The 18,253-nt window shown below is 42.7% G+C and overlaps 2 protein-coding genes across 2 annotated transcripts; both read left to right on the top strand.

Moving 5' to 3' along the window:
- Positions 1–6,572: 6,572 nt before the first annotated feature.
- On the top strand, positions 6,573–11,571 carry LOC123424789 (probable GTP-binding protein OBGC1, chloroplastic). Its single transcript, XM_045108480.1, has 6 exons — positions 6,573–7,983; positions 8,938–9,211; positions 9,785–10,076; positions 10,178–10,337; positions 10,913–11,021; positions 11,117–11,571. The coding sequence occupies exons 1-6, from the start codon at positions 6,617–6,619 to the stop codon at positions 11,210–11,212; spliced, it is 2,298 nt and encodes a 765-aa protein (XP_044964415.1). The 5' UTR covers positions 6,573–6,616; the 3' UTR covers positions 11,213–11,571.
- A 3,730-nt stretch (positions 11,572–15,301) lies between these two features.
- On the top strand, positions 15,302–15,989 carry LOC123429491 (protein SRC2-like). The gene has a single exon (XM_045113518.1). It carries the CDS (start codon positions 15,302–15,304, stop codon positions 15,890–15,892), a length of 591 nt encoding a protein of 196 aa, XP_044969453.1. The 3' UTR covers positions 15,893–15,989.
- The last annotated feature ends 2,264 nt before the right edge of the window (positions 15,990–18,253 follow it).

The raw sequence follows: 18,253 nt of genomic DNA, 5'->3' as shown, positions 1-18,253 counted from the left end.
GAAAGAAAGTAGACGGTGGGTGAACAAATTACTGTCGAGCAATTGATAGAACCGCGCAAAGTGGTCACGATATCTATGCAATGATTATTTCTATAGGCATCGCGTCCGAAACAAGTAGACCGATACTTTCTGCATCTATTACTATTACTCCACACATCGACCGCTATCCAGCATGCATCTAGTGTATTAAGTCCATAAGAACAGAGTAACGCCTTAAGCAAGATGACATGATGTAGAGTGATAATCTCAAACCAATGATAAAACCCCCCATCTTTTTACCCTTGATGGCAACTACTTGATGTGTGCCTTGCTGCCCCTACTGTCACTGGGAAAGGTCACCACATGGTAGAACCCAAAACCAAGCACTTCTCCCATTGCAAGAATCATAGATCTAGTTGGCCAAACAAAACCCAAGACTTGGAGAGACTTACAAGGATATCAAATCATGCATATAAGAAATCAACATAGACTCAAATATATATCATAGATAATCTGATCGCAAATCCACAATTCATCGGATCTCGACAAACACACCGCCAAAGAAGATTACATCAGATAGATCTCCATGAAGATCATGGAGAACTTTGTATTGAAGATCCAAGAGAGAGAAGAAGCCATCTAGCTACTAACTACAGACCCGTAGGTCTGAAGTGAACTACTCACGAGTCATTGGAGGGGCGATGATGATGATGAAAAAGCCCTCCAACTCCAAAGTCCCCTCCGGCAGGGCGCCGGGAAGGGTCTCCAGATGAGATCTCACGGAAACGGAAGCTTGCGGCGGCGGAAAAGTATTTTGGAGGCTCCCCTGATTTTTTGCGGAATATTTGGGAATTTATAGGCCAAATACCTAGGTCAAGGGGCGACCAGGGAGGCCACAAGCTTGCCCACCACCGCCTCCCCCTGGTGGCGTGGTGGGAGCTTGTGGGCTCCCTGGAGCCCACCTGGCTTGGCCCAAAGGCCCCCTGGTCTTCTTCCGTTCGGGAAAAAAATCATTTCGTGGTTTTTATTCCGTTTGGACTCCGTTCCAAAATCAGATCTGAAAAGAGTCAAAAACACGGAAAAAACAGGAACTGGCACTTGGCACTGAATTAATAAGTTTGTCCCAAAAAATATATAAAAGGTACATAAAACAACCAAAGAAGACAAGATAACATCGTGAAACCATCAAAAATTATAGATACGGTTGAGACGTATCAAGCATCCCCAAGCTTAACTCCTGCTCGTCCTCGAGTAGGGAAGTGATAAGAATGAATTTTTGATGCTTTCATGCTACCTAACATAGGTGTCCTTTGTAATTCCTCTTATGTGACGTGAATGTTCAGATCCGTTAGATTCAAAACAATAGTTTTCTATTGACGTGGAAAAAATACTAATTCAAGCAAACTAGCAAAGTAATCATGAACTTTCAAAATAACAAGGCCAAAAGAAAGTTATCCCTACAAAAGCATATAGTCTGGCTATGCTCTATCATCATTGCACAACAAATTTAAATCATGCACAACCCCGGTATTGGCCAAGTAATTGTTTCACACCTTTACTTTCTCAAACCTTTTCAACTCTCACGCAATACATGAGCGTGAGCCATGGTTATAGCACTATAGATGGTGTGGAATGTAGTGGAGGTTGCAAGACAAAAAAGGAGAAGATAGTCACATTAACTAGGCATATCAATGAGCTGTGGAGATGCTCATCAATAGATATCAATGTGAATGAGTAGGGATTGCCATACAAATGATGCACTAGAGCTACGAGTATGTGAAAGCTCTTAAAGAAAACTAGTGGGTGTGCATCCAACTTGCTTGCTCACGAAGACCTAAGGCAATTTTGAGGAAGCCTATCATTGGAATATACAAGCCAAGTTATATAATGAAAATTTCCCACTAGCTATATGGTGGTGACAAAACGAGAGACTCTCAATCATGAAGATCATGGTGCTTAATATGCACAAGTGTGGAAAAAGTGGTAGCATTGTCCCTTCTCTCTTTTTCTCTCATTTTTTTATTTGGTGGGCTCTTTGGCCTCTTTTTTTTGTGTGGGCTTCTTTGGCCTCTTTTATTTCCTCACATGGGACAATGCTCCATTAATGATGATCATCACACTTTCAACTCAAAACTTAGAGTAACGATGACTCTATATGGAATGCCTTCGGTAGTGTACCGTGGTAATGATCTAGCATGGCATAGACATCAATGGAAACATCATGCTAGCTATCTTACGATCATGCAATGGGAATGTAGACGTGGTGGCACATGTCATGGTGGTAGTTGCATGGCAATATATCTTGGAATGACTTTGAAAAAGCCATAGTAGGTAGGTATGGTGGCTGTTTTGAGGGAGGCTAATGGTGGTTTTTGTGCATCGGCAAAAGTTGCACGACACTAAGAAGATAGTGATGGTGGAAGGTGAAAGTGCATCTAAACCATGGACTCAACATTAGTCATGAAGAACTGATATACAACGCATACTCCTAGGGGAAGGGTTGGTAGGTATAAACCATCACGCGATCCCGACCGCCATGCAAAGGATGAAAATCAATATACTAATCATGCTCAGATTTCATCACATAGCGGTTCACCATACGTGCATGCTACGGGAATCACTAACTTCAACACAAGTATTTCTAGATCCACAACACCTTACTAGCATGATTTCAATATTACAATAACCACAACTCAAAACTAATTGAGATGAATCAAACCTCTCTAACTATTCAATGCACATGAAGGTGGAAGTTTTCGTATCCCTTTGGATAACTACCCCTTTTGAGACTACTTTTAAAGCATAGATCAACTACCAAGCCACGCACCGCTGTGCTCTAAAAGATATAAGTGAAGCACATAGAGCAAAATTATCTAGCTCAAAAGATATAAGTGAAGCACATGTGAGCTGAATTGTCTATCAAAGGATATAAGTGAAGCTCGACAAAATCACGGTGTGTGCATGTCTCTCTCTCTAGGTGTGCAGAAAGGATGATTGTGACACAACAAAAAATAAAATACTCCTACGATACAAGACGCTCCAAGCAAAAACACATAACATGTGGTGAATAAAAATATAGCCCCAAGTAACGTTACCGATGGATTGAAGACGAGAGAGGGGATGCCTTCCCGGTGCATCCCCAAGCTTAGGCTTTTACGGAAGCCTTGAATCTCTTGGGGTGCCTTGGGCATCCCCAAGCTTGAGCTCTTGCCACTCTTTTATCTATTTGTCCATAAGAACTTCACCCAAAACTTAAAAACTTCACAACACGAAACTTAAACAGAAACTCGTGATAACATTAGTACAAGAAAGCAAACCACCACTTCCTTAGGTACTGTAGCAAACTTAAATTCTACTTGTGCTGATGTTGGGTTACTGTACTTTCAATCTTCCATGGCTAATACCCCCCAATACTATCCATAGTTTCATCAAAATAAGCAACCAACACAACAAAAACAGAATCTGTTAACAGCAGACCAGTCTGTAGCAATCTGTATACTTCGTATACCTCTGGTACTTCAAAAATTCTGAACAATTACGACAGTCTGAAGAATTTGCGTAGCAATCATAAGCAAAAAGAATCAACTCAAAAGCTCTTACAGAAAAAACATGAAAATTCTTTTCGTGATCAGAAAGTTTCTGTCTTTTCCAGCATGACCAAACGATCATCCCCAAGATTAATCATAACGGTTTTGCTTGGCACAAACGCAAAAAAGAAACACAAAAACACAATCATAACAGAATTATGAAAGTGTGGAAAACATGTATGGGAGGGGGGTCCTGCATCGCCTCCAGTCGCACCATATTGAAGGAGTTCGTACAACAGTGTTACCTCTTGCCTTCCAGGTTGCTTTGATGCTTAAACTCATGTTTAAATATATGGATTTGCCCTTTTGAATACGTACATGTTACATCTCTGATTATTTGCATGGTATATCGTCTAACCATTGCTTTTCTCTCTGATTTTCTTTGTGCGAAATATATAGGGTCGTCTTATATTTATATTTGTCCTGAAACAAAATAAGGTAAGAACTCTGAATTTCTACACCCCTCCCCGCAGACCCCGCCACCAAGCCGCACATCAGGTAAGAACTCTGAATTTCTAGAACCAAAATTCAGTACATGCTTTTGAATGTTGGTCTGGCAATTGTTATTTAATTCTTATATGTTCTCTGAATATATTAGTTGTTCTACATCTTGAATGCATTGACTTATGTATTTGGCTTTATACAATTGTGCTCTAGGGCTGTCGCCCAAAGATTTTTGGGGCGAAAGATAAGAAAGCCGCAAAGAAGATGAACCGTCCAAGCTGCTCTGCTGGTAGTTAATCTTAATTCTTTCGGAAGTTCAATAATTGTTGCCTACACTCACACACATATATGATGAAGATGCAGGAGGCATCTCTAGAGAATGGAGATGAATGAGGAAGTACTAATATAGTGAGAGATGAGATTCCAACTTGGTAAAGCAACACAGATAATCATCTAATTTGTTCATAAAATTGTATATATCCATTTCTGATCTTTTTTAGTTCTCGTTGTTTGGAAAAGGGTCTTGGTCCAAGAAATATGTTACGAAGTGGTATTTTAAAATAAAAGCTAATGTTTCCATTCAGATTAGGCAGTTTAGAATGTATTACAAATTAACTTCAGACTATCCCTTTTGGCCTTGAATTATCGAGTTTGTCTTCTTTTAATTAATGCATATACATTTACATACATGGAAACATTAGCAAAATCACGGAGGAGCTTGGTGATGCTAGAGTTAAGGAGGAGTACCGCTGGTGGTTTGTTAGGACATTGTCGTTGTTTTGATGCGTTCTGCCTTCAGGTCCTCTCGCGATTTCCTGCACCACCAGGAACTCCTCATTCGCTCCTCACCATACACACTTCCATGTCGGTCGCTCATGATGGGCTATATTGTCCCTTTGTTGGGTTTTTAGCTTTTTGCATGATAATTATTTGATTACTTATACATGGAGTATTAGGTTGCATTTTCTGCAAAGTTGTTTATATGAAAGCCTTTCTTCTCGTGGATGTGGTTCATTCCGCTTTTAATATCTTATAAGGACTTCTAGCATTTTATCTTAATGATTAACCAACTATTGAGGAGTTGGACATATCTTTATAAAACATAAATTTTGGATTACATTCATGATCCAGATGTTGTTCTACCATGTTCTATTATATGCATCAAGTGTTGACTAGCACTGTCTCCACTACTTCCACCTATCCCTTTTGTTACCTTATCCCACTTAGGTTGATCCCCAATTCTCTATCTGGTTTATCCCTCCTTATTATTGGGTAACTATTAAGTTAGTGATTGTGCTTTGCTCTATGTTCTTTTGAGGTTACATAATGTAGGTTCATTTAGTCGGCAAGCTAGATTTGGCAAACAAGTATCTAATCCATTCATTTGTAGCATTGCTTAGAAAATTGGTTTAGATAACCTGAATTTCCACCAAACCTTCAGATATTGCAGTGCTATCTCCTAAGGTACAACATCATCACATAGTTCCTTTCCTTCATATTTCCGTGTGCTTCAATACTCCATTTTCTTACTGAAAGATCTTGTAGTCATGCTCATATTCTTCTTTTCGCAGCAACAAAAACTGGAAAGAACGGCAAGACATAGTGCATGAAACGAATGACCACATTGACTGATTATTAACTGCTATGTCATTTTTTATTTCTAAATAAATGAGACATTAGAAAGTTTGTTGTTTAAATTTGGTTTATGCCATACAAAATACTTCATCCATCCCAAAATAAGTGTCTCAATTTTAGATATGTTTATTTAAAAAAAAAGTATTCAAATTGGTTAGGTGGAAACATATTATTAAATTTATCTGCTTTATTTTTGTGTATTTCATACTTCGACCTTGAAATAAATTGTTTAAATAAAGATTTAAATTATGATCAATCTTGAAACAAATAGTATTAGTCGACACGTGCGTTGCACGTGGCTGCGTACTAGTCATAGAAAAAACAAAACATTCTTTCCAGGAGGTTTAGTGGATGCTAAACATCATATAACCCCTTCGTTCCTTAATATAAATTTTTCTAATGATTTCATTAAAAGATTATATACAAAACAAAATAAGTGAATCCACATTTTAAAGTATGTCAATATATACTCGTATATATTTTCCTAATAAAAACTCTAGAAAAAATTATACTCCCCGGTTCGGGATTGCCTGTCTTACAAATTAATAAAAATAAATGTATCTAGAACTAAAGTACATCCATATATATATATTTGTGATAAGTATATCCGACTGAAGTAAGTATTTAAAAACGGAGGAAATATGGAGTATAAGATAAATTATCTCAAATCGAACTACCTATATACTCCTAGTGGAGAGAGAAAAAACGGAGTCGGGAGCGCATGGTCAACGCCGCGACGTGAGAAATCCCTACGACTCTGTCACCTCGCGCGGCCACACACGGGTAGACCACTCCAAGGCCCACTATTTCACCGCGGTCAGCCGTACGATCACGAAGCCGACGGTCCGGATCACATATCACCAAGCAGGCCAAACAAAGTCACCCGTACACAAAACCTCACTCACTCCTTATCCGCTCCACTGAAGCAAGAAAAAGCGAACGGAAAATCTCGGCTCGAACGGCTGCAGAGAATGGCGCCGGCCGCCGTCGCCGCCGCGGCCTTCCCCTTCCGCCTCTTCTCCGCCGAGGCCGCCCGCCGGAACGCTAAGGGCGGCCGGGGCAAGCGCGGCTCCGCCAGACCCGTGAAATCCCCCCCGCTTCCCCCCGCCATGTCGTCCGCGAACGTCATCGGCCGCAGCGCGACCACGTTCACCCGCCTCCCTCTCCGAGACGCCGCCCCCGAGTCCCCGGAGGTCACCCTCGAGCGGTTCCCGACCGCGCCGGGCGACCCCGAGCGCAAAGCCCCCGCATTGCCGCGTGGGATTGTCCAGCGGTTGGGCGTCGAGGAGGACGACGGAGGAGAAGAGGTGGACCTCGGCCGCCGTGGGGCTACCGCCGTCCGTAGGCTGCCTCCGCGAGATTCGAAGGGCGGCGGCGACCACGCCGCAATTGCGCAATTCGATGCGCGCGCGGCCAGGAGGGGCCTGAATAATGGTCGCGCCATCTCGCGTCAAATGGTCGAACACCCTGGGGACGACGACGAAGAGGAGGAGGAGTTCGTCGTCACCCGCTTGGACATCTTCGAGGGCAGTAAGGGCAGGAAAGCTCGTGCTGTTCCGCCCGGGGAGCTCGACGAGGACGATGGCGCCGTGGTGTTCGACCCGGACTTCGGCGTCGACAGCGACGATGAGGAGGAGGAGGAGGAGGAATTCGGCGCGGCCGCAAACGAGTGGTCACCAGCAGGCGACGCGATTGCAAGCGCGAAGCTCGACGAGCTGGAGTACGACGGGGAGGACGACGACGACGACGCGGAGGTCGTGGTGTATCACCCGGACGACGACGACGAGGAAGAGGAGGAGGAGGAGGTCGGCGTGTTTGAGGGCAGCGCCCACGACGACGACGGGGAGGGAGAGGAAGGGGAGGTGAAGGAGAAGGGGGTGCCCGCCGTGATGCGGTGCTTCGACACGGCCAGGATATACTCCAAGGCCGGCGACGGCGGCAACGGCGTGGTGGCCTTCCGGCGCGAGAAGTACGTGCCGCACGGCGGGCCGTCGGGCGGCGACGGCGGCCGCGGGGGCAACGTGTACGTGGAGGTGGACGGGGACATGAACTCGCTGCTGCCGTTCCGCAAGTCGCTGCACTACCGCGCCGGGCGCGGCGCGCACGGTCAGGGGTCGCAGATGGCCGGGGCCAAGGGCGAGGACGTCGTGGTGAAGGTGCCGCCTGGAACAGTGGTCCGGTCGGCCGCCGGCGACATAGAGCTCCTCGAGCTGATGAAGCCCGGGCAGCGAGCGCTGCTCCTGCCCGGTGGCCGCGGCGGCCGCGGCAATGCGGCGTTCAAGACGGGTACAAACAAGGTGCCCAGGATTGCAGAGAAGGGGGAGAAAGGCCCCGAAATGTATGTTATCTCCACCTTCAAAGCTTGTATTTATGCTCCATTGCTTGTTTAAATGTCGATGCAATTTCTGACATATGATTAGCACCCAGGCATTGGATTGGGGAGCTTAGATTAGGAAGAAAACATTGGTGTTAGTGAAGACCATTAGCCATACCAATGATGAATCCAGTGTTAGTCAAAGCGTGATCTTGTCAATGCCAAGTAGTCCAGAGTTGCCCAATGCCGTATATTGTCTGCAGTTTCAGTTGCCAATATTCATCAGGCCATAGATATTGAGCACCGTATCTCGGACGGCCTAACACTGCTCATAGTTTCATTTGCCTGCCCTTTGCTAATAATGAGCAGATGACCCAGCCACTAAGGTGTGCATCCACAGCTGGTAGTATCTGGCTTCTAGACACGGAACTTAAAAGAACAAACTATCTGATGTCCATCAATTGCCATGTTGTTGAAGAATATTGGCTATCATACTTTTGTTGTTGTTGAAGAATCCACTCGCATGTAAGTTAGACATGGGCTTAAGTGTGATATTATCTGAAACAGTCAGAAACGGACAGAGTACTATGTGATGGCACCGCAGTTGAAATATTGTGTATTTGCATATATATATGTATGATGGAAAAAGAGAAAGTTCCACTATTCAAATTTCATACTGATATTAGTGTGCTATGAAATCATTGAAGTGAAATCAAACTCTGCATTGAGGACTGAAGGTCATTGCAGTGAACAACTTTATTCAGTAATTGTCCAGGAAGATTTAGATCTTTTTCTAGAAACAAAGATTCAGTTCTAATTATGATTAAAACCTGAATCATGAGATCACTTACTGCCACAACCTGCTATTCCTGTTTTTCTTTTTATCAGAATCCCCTAGTTGGATTGTTTAATTATTTGTACGGAACTAATCTAGCTCTGCTTTTGCTCACATTACCTCCTTTCTGGGATGGCTGGCAGGTGGCTAGATTTGGAGCTAAAGTTGGTTGCTGATGTGGGAATTGTAGGAGCTCCAAATGCTGGGAAGAGCACTCTTTTGAGTGCTATTAGTGCTGCCAAGCCAACTATAGCCAACTACCCTTTTACAACATTGCTACCAAATCTTGGAGTAGTCTCATTAGATTTTGATGCTACAATGGTAGTTGCAGACCTTCCTGGCTTGCTGGAAGGTGCTCATCGCGGATATGGTTTGGGACATGAGTTTTTAAGACATAGTGAGAGATGTTCAGTCTTGGTATGTTTCTTTTTCCCCGCCCTCTCCCTTACTGAACTATGGGCCTGTTTGGGACTGCTTCACTCCATCAAAATCAGCTCCACTTCATCAAATCCACTTTAGAGCAGTTTCATATAGGAGTTACAACCATTTGAAGAGAATGTTTGGCTCTCATTTAGCTCCAGCTTCACGGATGGAAAATTTGGTGAAAAGGATCTATTTGATTGGATGAGAGGTAAGAAACGAAGGGGTATCCACTTACTGGTGGCAGTGGTGGGTAATTTTCTTCCAACTCCAGCTTCTATAATTTTATGGAGCACCTCCTAGGGAGCTTCACAAAAAACAAGGAGTTGGACCCCAGATTCTAGTTTTTTTGCGGAGCGGTATATCGTGGAGCTACCCCGTTTGGCTTACGTTTTCTAGAGCGGAGCTGAATTTTCTGAAGCAGAGCAGTCCCAAACAGGCTCTATATTTGAGTCCATATCACTTATGTTATTGATATAAACTATCTCTTGTCTTAAGGTTTTTTAGTTTTTTAATTCGTGAGATTGGAAATCTATGTATGGCTTTGTTGAGTACTATTTCTGTTCTTAGGTGCATGTGGTTGATGGTTCAGGAGAACAACCAGAATACGAGTACGAGGCTGTTCGTTTGGAACTGGAGTTATTTAGCCCAGCTTTGGTTGACAAACCTTATATAGTTGTCTACAATAAGATGGATCTTCCAGAGGCATCTGACAGATGGAATTCGTTTAGGGAAAAGCTACAGGCTCAAGGTTTTGAGCCTTATTGCACTAGTGCATTAAACAGGCAAGGAACACAAGATGTTGTTTATGCTGCCTATAAGATTCTACAGAAAGAGAAGCAAAGGGTGAAAGAAGTTGAAGGTGCTTTACACCTTATATTTGCTGTTTGTCAAATCACAGCAGTAGCTAGTAGCTTGGGTTTCCATTTTAGATGTTTTTCTTGATACTGTATGTTTGTGCAGAATGGAATAACACTCAAAATCTGAATCATGTGGCTGATGCAATAAAAAGGGAGAGGAGTTCTGCCATGAATGATTTTGAGATTGTTCATGACAAGGGCACAAATACATGGAATGTTGTTGGAGCCGGAATTGAACGGTTTGTTCAGATGACCAATTGGGAGTAAGTACCTTATTTTTCAGTGTTATTCTTAGCAAGCTCATCTGCAAGAGTTAATGTTTTTCAGACTATCTGCATTGATCTCTCTTTAGAATAATAAATTTTGCAGTTACCGTAACACTGTTTTGGATTTCCTCACTGAAGTTTGAATAGATTAATCAGCTCATCTATACATTTCCGCACGGATATGTGTGTATCCGTTTTCATTATACTATATTTGAACAAAAGTCTGTTAGCAGCAATATACAAATAAGATGGTTCTGTCTTGACAATGTAAACCTGAGATATCTTTTGGTGAATTGAAATCTATAACCCCTTTTTTGAGTTTACTTATGACTGGAAATGCTAGTTTAAGAATAATCTCCGCAAGCATCTATCTCATATCTTTGCCACCTTTGTTATTTCAAGCTTGTTCTAAACTGTTCGTCCATGCAAATAAATTTGTTACACTTCAGAAACAGTGCAGTGTCCAAAGTCTGGTTGGACAGTTGTATCTCATATCGATAGATTTACATTTAAATTTTGAATTATTTTGTCGATTGATCAAAATTCCCAACTAATCCCTTCTCCTGATGCAGCTACACGGAGTCCCTGAAAAGATTCCAGCATGTTTTGGAGGCATGCGGCGTCAACAAAACTCTTGTCAAACTTGGAGTTAAGGAGGGCGACACGGTAGTTATCGGTGAGGTACGTATGCCTAGCCTTTTTTCTTTCTCACCAGTTATTGAACTTGAGATAGTATAAAGGGATATGTCAGATATAATAAGATCCTTTCTCCACAGATGGAAATGTTTTGGAATGAAGAGCCCAAGCGGGTCGCGTCGAGGACGATGATCTCGAGAGACGACGATGCCGTCAGATGGCCTAAATTCAGTTAGATGAGGCGATAATCCTCGACAGCTCAGAGGTAAGTTCTGATGGAACTGTGCAGATGAACACGTCAAGCGCACGCAGAAGACAATTTCCGGTGCTCCGCTCTGCCATCTCTGCAGCATGATCGAGCAGCTGCTACTAGCAGCTGGGTTTCCTCAGACACTGAATGAAATCACTAGTCAGGCAGGCACAAGACCATTGATCGGATTGATTTCGAACAGTTCTAGCTGGATAGCTGTGCACACTAGAGTTTTAGACTGGGTAGCAACTAGTTTTTGTTTTGTTGCTCCATTTTAGTATACATTGTAGTTGTAACATTGGGTGATCCCACCTCCAGTAACGAAATTTTACAACCTGTGATTAATTTCTTGCAAGCCAGGTTATAGTAAGTTGACTGGCGTTTCTATCTTTCTGATAACTAAGATCGAGATACTTTGTTTCTGATAAATGAAATCGGAGAGGTGGCTCTGTTTGTCAAAAAAATAAGGAAAATTAACTAAGATCCATGGAAAACAGGAAAATAATGGTGACGCTTGTAGTCTTAATGAAACCTGATTGATCATCTCCTACTCGCAAAAAAAAAAATTCTCCTGCTGAAGTCTTGCCGCCAAGATCTTGACAAGCAGTTTAGTTAGAAGGGATGTGGGACACAAATTACCAGAGGGAGCAGTCCTTCTCTTTTCCCCTCATCAGCAGAATCATGCATGATCCTCAAGGTGCCTTCCTTTGCCTTCCGAAAAAAAAAGGTACCTTCCTTTGCCCGGTCGAGCTTCCAAATAGACTCCCGGCGAGGGGAAAGTATCGGGTGCTCCCATTCTTGGGGTACTCCCAGTGCTCCAATATAAAAAAAAACATTTTAAAATGTTGTAAAAATATTCAGAAAAAATGTGAATGTTCACGACGAATGTCACTTCAATCCCTAAAAACTTCAGGTCCAAACTCGAAATGCACACTGAGAAACAACAATGACAAATCCAGATGTGAATAGTGTCAACGTTGCTTTTATTTATTTACACTATTCATGGTAGATTTCACATTTTTATTTCTCAGTGTGCATTTGGAGTTTGTACCTGTTTTTTTAGGGGTTGTAGTGGCATTCCTTGTGAACATTCCCTTCTATTTTTTTGAATCATTTTAAATTGTTATTTTGACATTGGAGCACCGGGAGTATCCCAATAGTGAGAGCACCGGATACTTTCCCGCCCGGACGGTGCCTTCCTTCCTTCCTTCTCCCCTACCGAGTGTCTACTGGAGTAGTGGTAATGGTGATCTTGCATGGTAAAGGAAGGCACCCATTTGTGGTCAAGAAGATGCCCATTTGTAGCAACCAGGGCCGGTGCAGCAAAGTTGTTACACACATTTCTCGACCGCGCCACGAAGTCGTTCAATTTGAGATCACAACTTGAGGAGCTCTATGATTAATGTTTTCGTGCTTGTCAGGAAGAAGGTGGATGTTTTGGATTTCATGTTCCTTGAGTTGAGGCAGTGCATCAGTTTGCGTAAACAAAAATGTTCAACGCGAATTTGAAAAATTCTTGAGCATGTATTCAAAAAAGTGTTCAAACCATGTACTAAAAGAAAAATGTACATCATGTATTCAAAAAAATGGTCAACGTGTATAAAAAAGTTTCACATTGACGTCATGAACGCTCAAATTTATTTAAAAATAATTAAAACCATGGATTTGATAAACTTTAACACAGTACAAAAAAGGTCAGCACACCTAAATAAATGTTGATAGCTGTCAAAAAACAATGTTCGTGACAATGAAAATGTTCCCGCGTTTCAAAATCTATATGTGAAAATTTTCAAAATTGTGCATACAATCTAAAAATAATGTGTGCATATTACAGGAAAAATATTTCGTATCATTAAAAAGGGTGTGTGACGTTTAAAAGAAACATCCTTGTTTTTTTTATAAAAAAAAGGGCGTGGAAGCTCAAAAATGTCTATACAATATAAAATATGTTGAAGCATTTTGAAAATGTTTGTTACCATAAAATATGTTGAATGCATGTCTTAAAAAATTTGACCTTGTATTTTTTGTGTATTTGAAAAGATTATATGTGTATAAAAATATATTTCACATGTCCACTAAAGATGTATATCATGTACAAAAAAAAAGTAGACATGTGCTGAACAAAAAGAAACTGACAAAGAAATAAAAAAACCAAGAAACCAATAAAATCTAAAACAACTTTAAAACAAAAAATAAAACGAAAACAAAAGAGAACCGATGCAAAAGAATGTAAACAGTGAAACTCCAGGAGAAAACAAAGGAAAATAAGCAAAGAAACAAAGAAAATGAAGGAAAGTACAGAAAGAAAGAAAATAAACCATCTAAAACCAAGAAAGAAACATAGAAACGAAGAAAACAATAAAGAAAAGAATAAACCAGCAAAAACGTGAAACAAACAAATAAAACCGATGACAAACAAAAAACTGAAGAAAACCAAAGGCTACAGCAAGTAAACAAACCATAATGGGCCATCCCATTTGCCCAAACGTTGCGGGGCGCTGCGGACGAGGACTATCATCTCGTTTTAAGCGAGATATAGCTCCCACAGAGTGACATTGAATCCTATTACCACTAGTTGGCGCGCTGAATAGGGAACACAAGATCTCTCACTGGTTGGTCCTCAACCCCACCTTGATTAGTGGGGGAAAAAGCAAAAATGCTACATCTACGTAAGAATTTAACGTATACTTACGTTCTTTCCTCCTTCAACCAATCACCCTCCCCCTGATTCTCATCGGGTGGGCCTGTTTCTTTTTCTCTTCCAACCAACACATGTCACATCATGTCATACGTAAGTTTACGTTAACAACTTACGTGGATGTAGCAAAACTGGAAAAAGAGGCTCAGTTAAGTTGATGATATGCAAGGGAAGCAAGGTGGCAAGTGCCAAAAATGAGATGCAAGTTATTGGGTACCACCAGGGGCGGACCCAGAGAGGAAATGCTCCGGTGTCCTAGTGTCAAATGACACACACTTTACATCTGAAAACAGGGTGTCACACACTATACTATACACAAAATTACCAAGAAAACAATTCTGCACCCGGTGTCCTGTGCACCCGGGAAGCTGAATGTGGGTACGCCCCTAGGTACCACAAAAGAAATTGGCTACTAAGCGGATGCGAAGTTTCTACATCCGAGCTCAAATGCTCCTGGAGAAACAGTAAATTCAGAAAATAGAAAATAGAAAATAAATTCCAATAGTTCTGAAAGAATGTTTGGAATGTATGAAAAAAATCATAACGAAATCACATTGGTGGAAGGCATGATAAAAATAAAATTGATGCTATGAAAATGTTACTTTCAAACGCATTTTGGACTCTGATTTTTTCGCCACGAATTTCATGACTTCCAGAAAAGAAAAATCAGAATATTTTGAATTTTGTTTCTATTTTATTTATTTTACTATTCACTCCCAAAGCATTTGAGCCAGGATGTAGAAAGGTACTTTCGCTTTGTGACAATTATTATGGAAGTGTTTGGATACCAAGTGATCAGATTCGAAGGAAGCATGCAGTCATTATGCACGCATTTCTTTGTGTCAATTCTTCGTGGGCAGTTAGAGTTAGGGATGCAGCTAAGAACTAGTCCACAGCTATGATTGTGATTCATATTCCATCTGTTGGGAAAGTTGACGCACGTTCCAGTTTTCGAGAATTATACCCCGCGTTAGTGGGAAATAAGTAGCACAATCTTTCATCAGAAGCAACCTAACAGTCTTATACAATTCACTGGTTCAACCAGAGCCCAGAGGTGTTCTAGATGTTATGATCTTCAGGGTTCTAAATTTAGAATTTTGTATGTCAGATGTCAGTAAGAAAGCTGTTGTTGCGCGTCAATTTCTGTTGAAATTTCCCTTGGCATCAGATTCGTGCACATCCATCCATGCATGCATGTAGCCCTCGCGGCAAACTTGGAGCAGCCGAGTCGTCGCTGACCGCGGTCCCAGCGACCCAGCCCGAGCCCTATACATACCCCCGCGCGCCATGGCCGCCACCATAAGCCCGTACGGCAAAGCACGCGCAGCTAGTAGCCACGTAGTTTCCCTTTCTCCAACGGTGCTGGGGCGGTTAGCAATGGCGCACAGGGTCCTGGAGCTGACGCTCGTGTCGGCGAGCAACCTGCCGGACGTGAACCTGTTCAGCGGCATGGAGGTGTACGCCGTGGCGTCCGTCTACGGCGACCCCCGCACGCGGCAGCGCACCCGCACGGACCGCGAGGGCGAGACGGACCCGGCGTGGAACCAGACGGTCTGGTTCGCCGTCTCGCCCACGGCCGCCGCGGCGGGGCGCGCCTACCTCCACGTGCTCCTCCGCACCGAGCGCTACTTCGGCAGCTCGTTCGGCCTCGACGACCGCGACGTCGGCGAGGTGTTCATCCCCGTCGCCGACCTGCTCGCGGGCGCCGCCTGCGCCGCCGGGGGCACCCCGTGGAGGTGCGCGTCGTACCCGGTCCGGAAGGTGCAGAGCGCCAGGCACCGCGGCACGCTCAGCATTGCGTACCGCCTCGGCCCCGTGGTGGCGCCGCCGCCGCCGCTCCCCTCGGAACCCGATTGCCAGGCGGTCATGCCGTGCCGGCCGGCGCGGAGGAGTTTCAACTGGAACGGTCGCTTCGCGCTGGGGCTCGGCGGAGGCTTCGCGGGCACGGCGGCATATAGATCCGGGTAGGAGGCCGCGTCGTCGTCGGGGACTCGGAGCATTGGCCTTCTGAAGTATTCACATACTTCAGCAGGAATCGGGATACATAAGTAGTACGTCAAGCATGAATAATACTTTTTTCTATGGAAAAGCTAGCATGGATAATGTACTGTATACCAGCAGATTTGATGGACATGTATACGATGTTTTTCTTTTAAAATTGCGCTGGAGTTTACTCAATCTGTGTGCCTCCGTGGTGTGCATCGATTGTGATTTGTGAGACAGGCGGCGCACAAGGTAAGTCAGCTTGGTGCAGTGTTTTGGTTACCGAATGATGCATTTTTATTGAAGGGACTGGTAAATGTGGTTACCATGAAATTTAAAACGAAATTTATAATTGTATTTCAAATTTAAATTCTTTCAGAATACATATACATTGCAATTGAACTTATATTTACTAGTGAACATACCCGTGTGTTGCAACGGGAGAAGAAAAATATTACATGTCCATACAAAAAAGCATAGCTCAAGACACCCCATTACACTGCCTCCACACAAACAAGTTTACATACTCTATTTCAACACGATGTCCCTACCGTGTCGCCACTTATGCTCCTTCTCACCCACATCACCATGGTTGTTGGGTCCATCTGATGATGATGTGTCCAACATTGGCCAATGCCAAAGGTAGTGCTTGACGCGAGGCAACCAATGACCACTGATATTCTTATGGACGTAGCTTGCAAGGAACAAACATCCACGACATGTGCAGAGTATGGTTCTTCAGCCGACTATTATATAAAACCATATACTTTAGAGCTCATCTCATATTCACTCTCTGCTATCTAGGTCTTTATCATACATGCGCTATCTCATGTCTTTATCTTTATTAGGCAATCATCTATTTTATATTATTTTTTATCTGCGACACAAATATTTCGTGTTCCATCATTCAATCATCGGTAGATAGCTAGACAAGAAGTGGCGGAAATTATGAAGATTGTTCTTGTGCCAAAAAAACATGAATTACATGACAAATGGTGAAGCCAATTACATTGACTAGTAGACTGCATCTACGTTGCCACATGGCAACAAATGAATTTATAAACAATGCTTGTGGTCCTTCCCTCATGAGCGAGCACATTGCATGCAACATTCAACCACAACACAAATGCAGGTACCTTCTTCTCGCTATTCTTACAAACACCACACACTCCAATCATAGTTCTTATTGTGACAAATAGCTCTTGTCTATCTCTCGCTTTTCTCGAAATATGTTTCTCAAGTGCATTGTTGTGTTGCACATATGATCTTTTAAAATAAGGAAAGTGAATGCTCGTGCATTGTGTTGCACGTATGATCTTCAGCTCATTCATATGAAAAAAATGTTCAGAAGATAAAAGAATTTGAACACACCTGGCCATAAATTCTTTCTCCGTTTATTTACTCAATCTATCTTCTAGACCATGTTCTCTTCTGTTTTTTTTTCCATTGTGTTGACCACATGATATAAGAAATAAAATATTTTCTGAACTACAAAGCTTACACAACAATTAGTCAAATACATAGTTAACTCACATATCGTGTCTCTTTAAAAGTTTAGATACATGCCTTCCGTTATCTGAAAAAAGATGCCTATCTCAGTGAAACCAATAACTTGGTGATGTAAAGTAATGCATGAAACGAGCATGATTTTAGAATAGGGAAACATATTTTATGGCATGCTAGCAACTCCTCCCTTAACACGACATGTGCATACTGCAACATCGATTGTGTTTGTTCCTGGAAGGGAAATCAATCCAATTTGAGAAAACATACATGCATTCGAGATCAACACATTTTGTGCCAAACTAATTGACCCTAGAAACCTCATAGTGCATAATAAATCACAAAAAATACTATGCACAACCATTCACATAAACAACCAAGATCTAATCTAATGGTATCTAACAAACATCAGAACATGAGAGGAATAAGAAGGGAGGTCAAGTGCAGGTTTTACCTTTGGTGATCAAGGATCCAGGCACTAGTAGAAAAAGGCCCATTTGTCCCGGTTCCAGAGACTCATTAGCCCCGGTTCCGGAACCGGGACCAAAGTGTCGGTACTAAATTCCAAAACCATTAGTCCCGGTTCGCTTACCAACCGAGATCGAATGGTCTCCACGTGGCCGTTGTGGGTAGCCTGGGCAGGAGGGCCTTCAGTCCCGATTGGTCACACCAACCGGGACAACATGGCATCCACGCGTCAGCATCTGGTCGGAGCTGGTTTTTTCTTGAATGAGGGGGGGGGGGGGTTGGAGGGTTAATTTAGTGGTTTCATATTGTGTTAGCTAGCTAATAGAGATAAGTGTCCTATCTTTCTCCGTGCTTGGTCAACGCTAGCTACTATAC

Source organism: Hordeum vulgare, chromosome 2H (genome assembly GCF_904849725.1).
Source record: "Hordeum vulgare subsp. vulgare chromosome 2H, MorexV3_pseudomolecules_assembly, whole genome shotgun sequence".
Taxonomy (NCBI): domain Eukaryota; kingdom Viridiplantae; phylum Streptophyta; class Magnoliopsida; order Poales; family Poaceae; genus Hordeum; species Hordeum vulgare.
This window is presented reverse-complemented; position numbering and strand designations above follow the sequence as displayed.

Coding starts and splice junctions, on each gene's coding strand:
- LOC123429491 (XM_045113518.1), top strand. CDS start 15,302: ATGGCGCACAGGGTCCTGGAGCTGACGCTCGTGTCGGCGAGCAACCTG.
- LOC123424789 (XM_045108480.1), top strand. CDS start 6,617: ATGGCGCCGGCCGCCGTCGCCGCCGCGGCCTTCCCCTTCCGCCTCTTC. Junction 10,077..10,177: donor AAGGGTGAAAGAAGTTGAAG/GTGCTTTACACC, acceptor ATGTTTGTGCAG/AATGGAATAACACTCAAAAT. Junction 10,338..10,912: donor GTTCAGATGACCAATTGGGA/GTAAGTACCTTA, acceptor CTCCTGATGCAG/CTACACGGAGTCCCTGAAAA.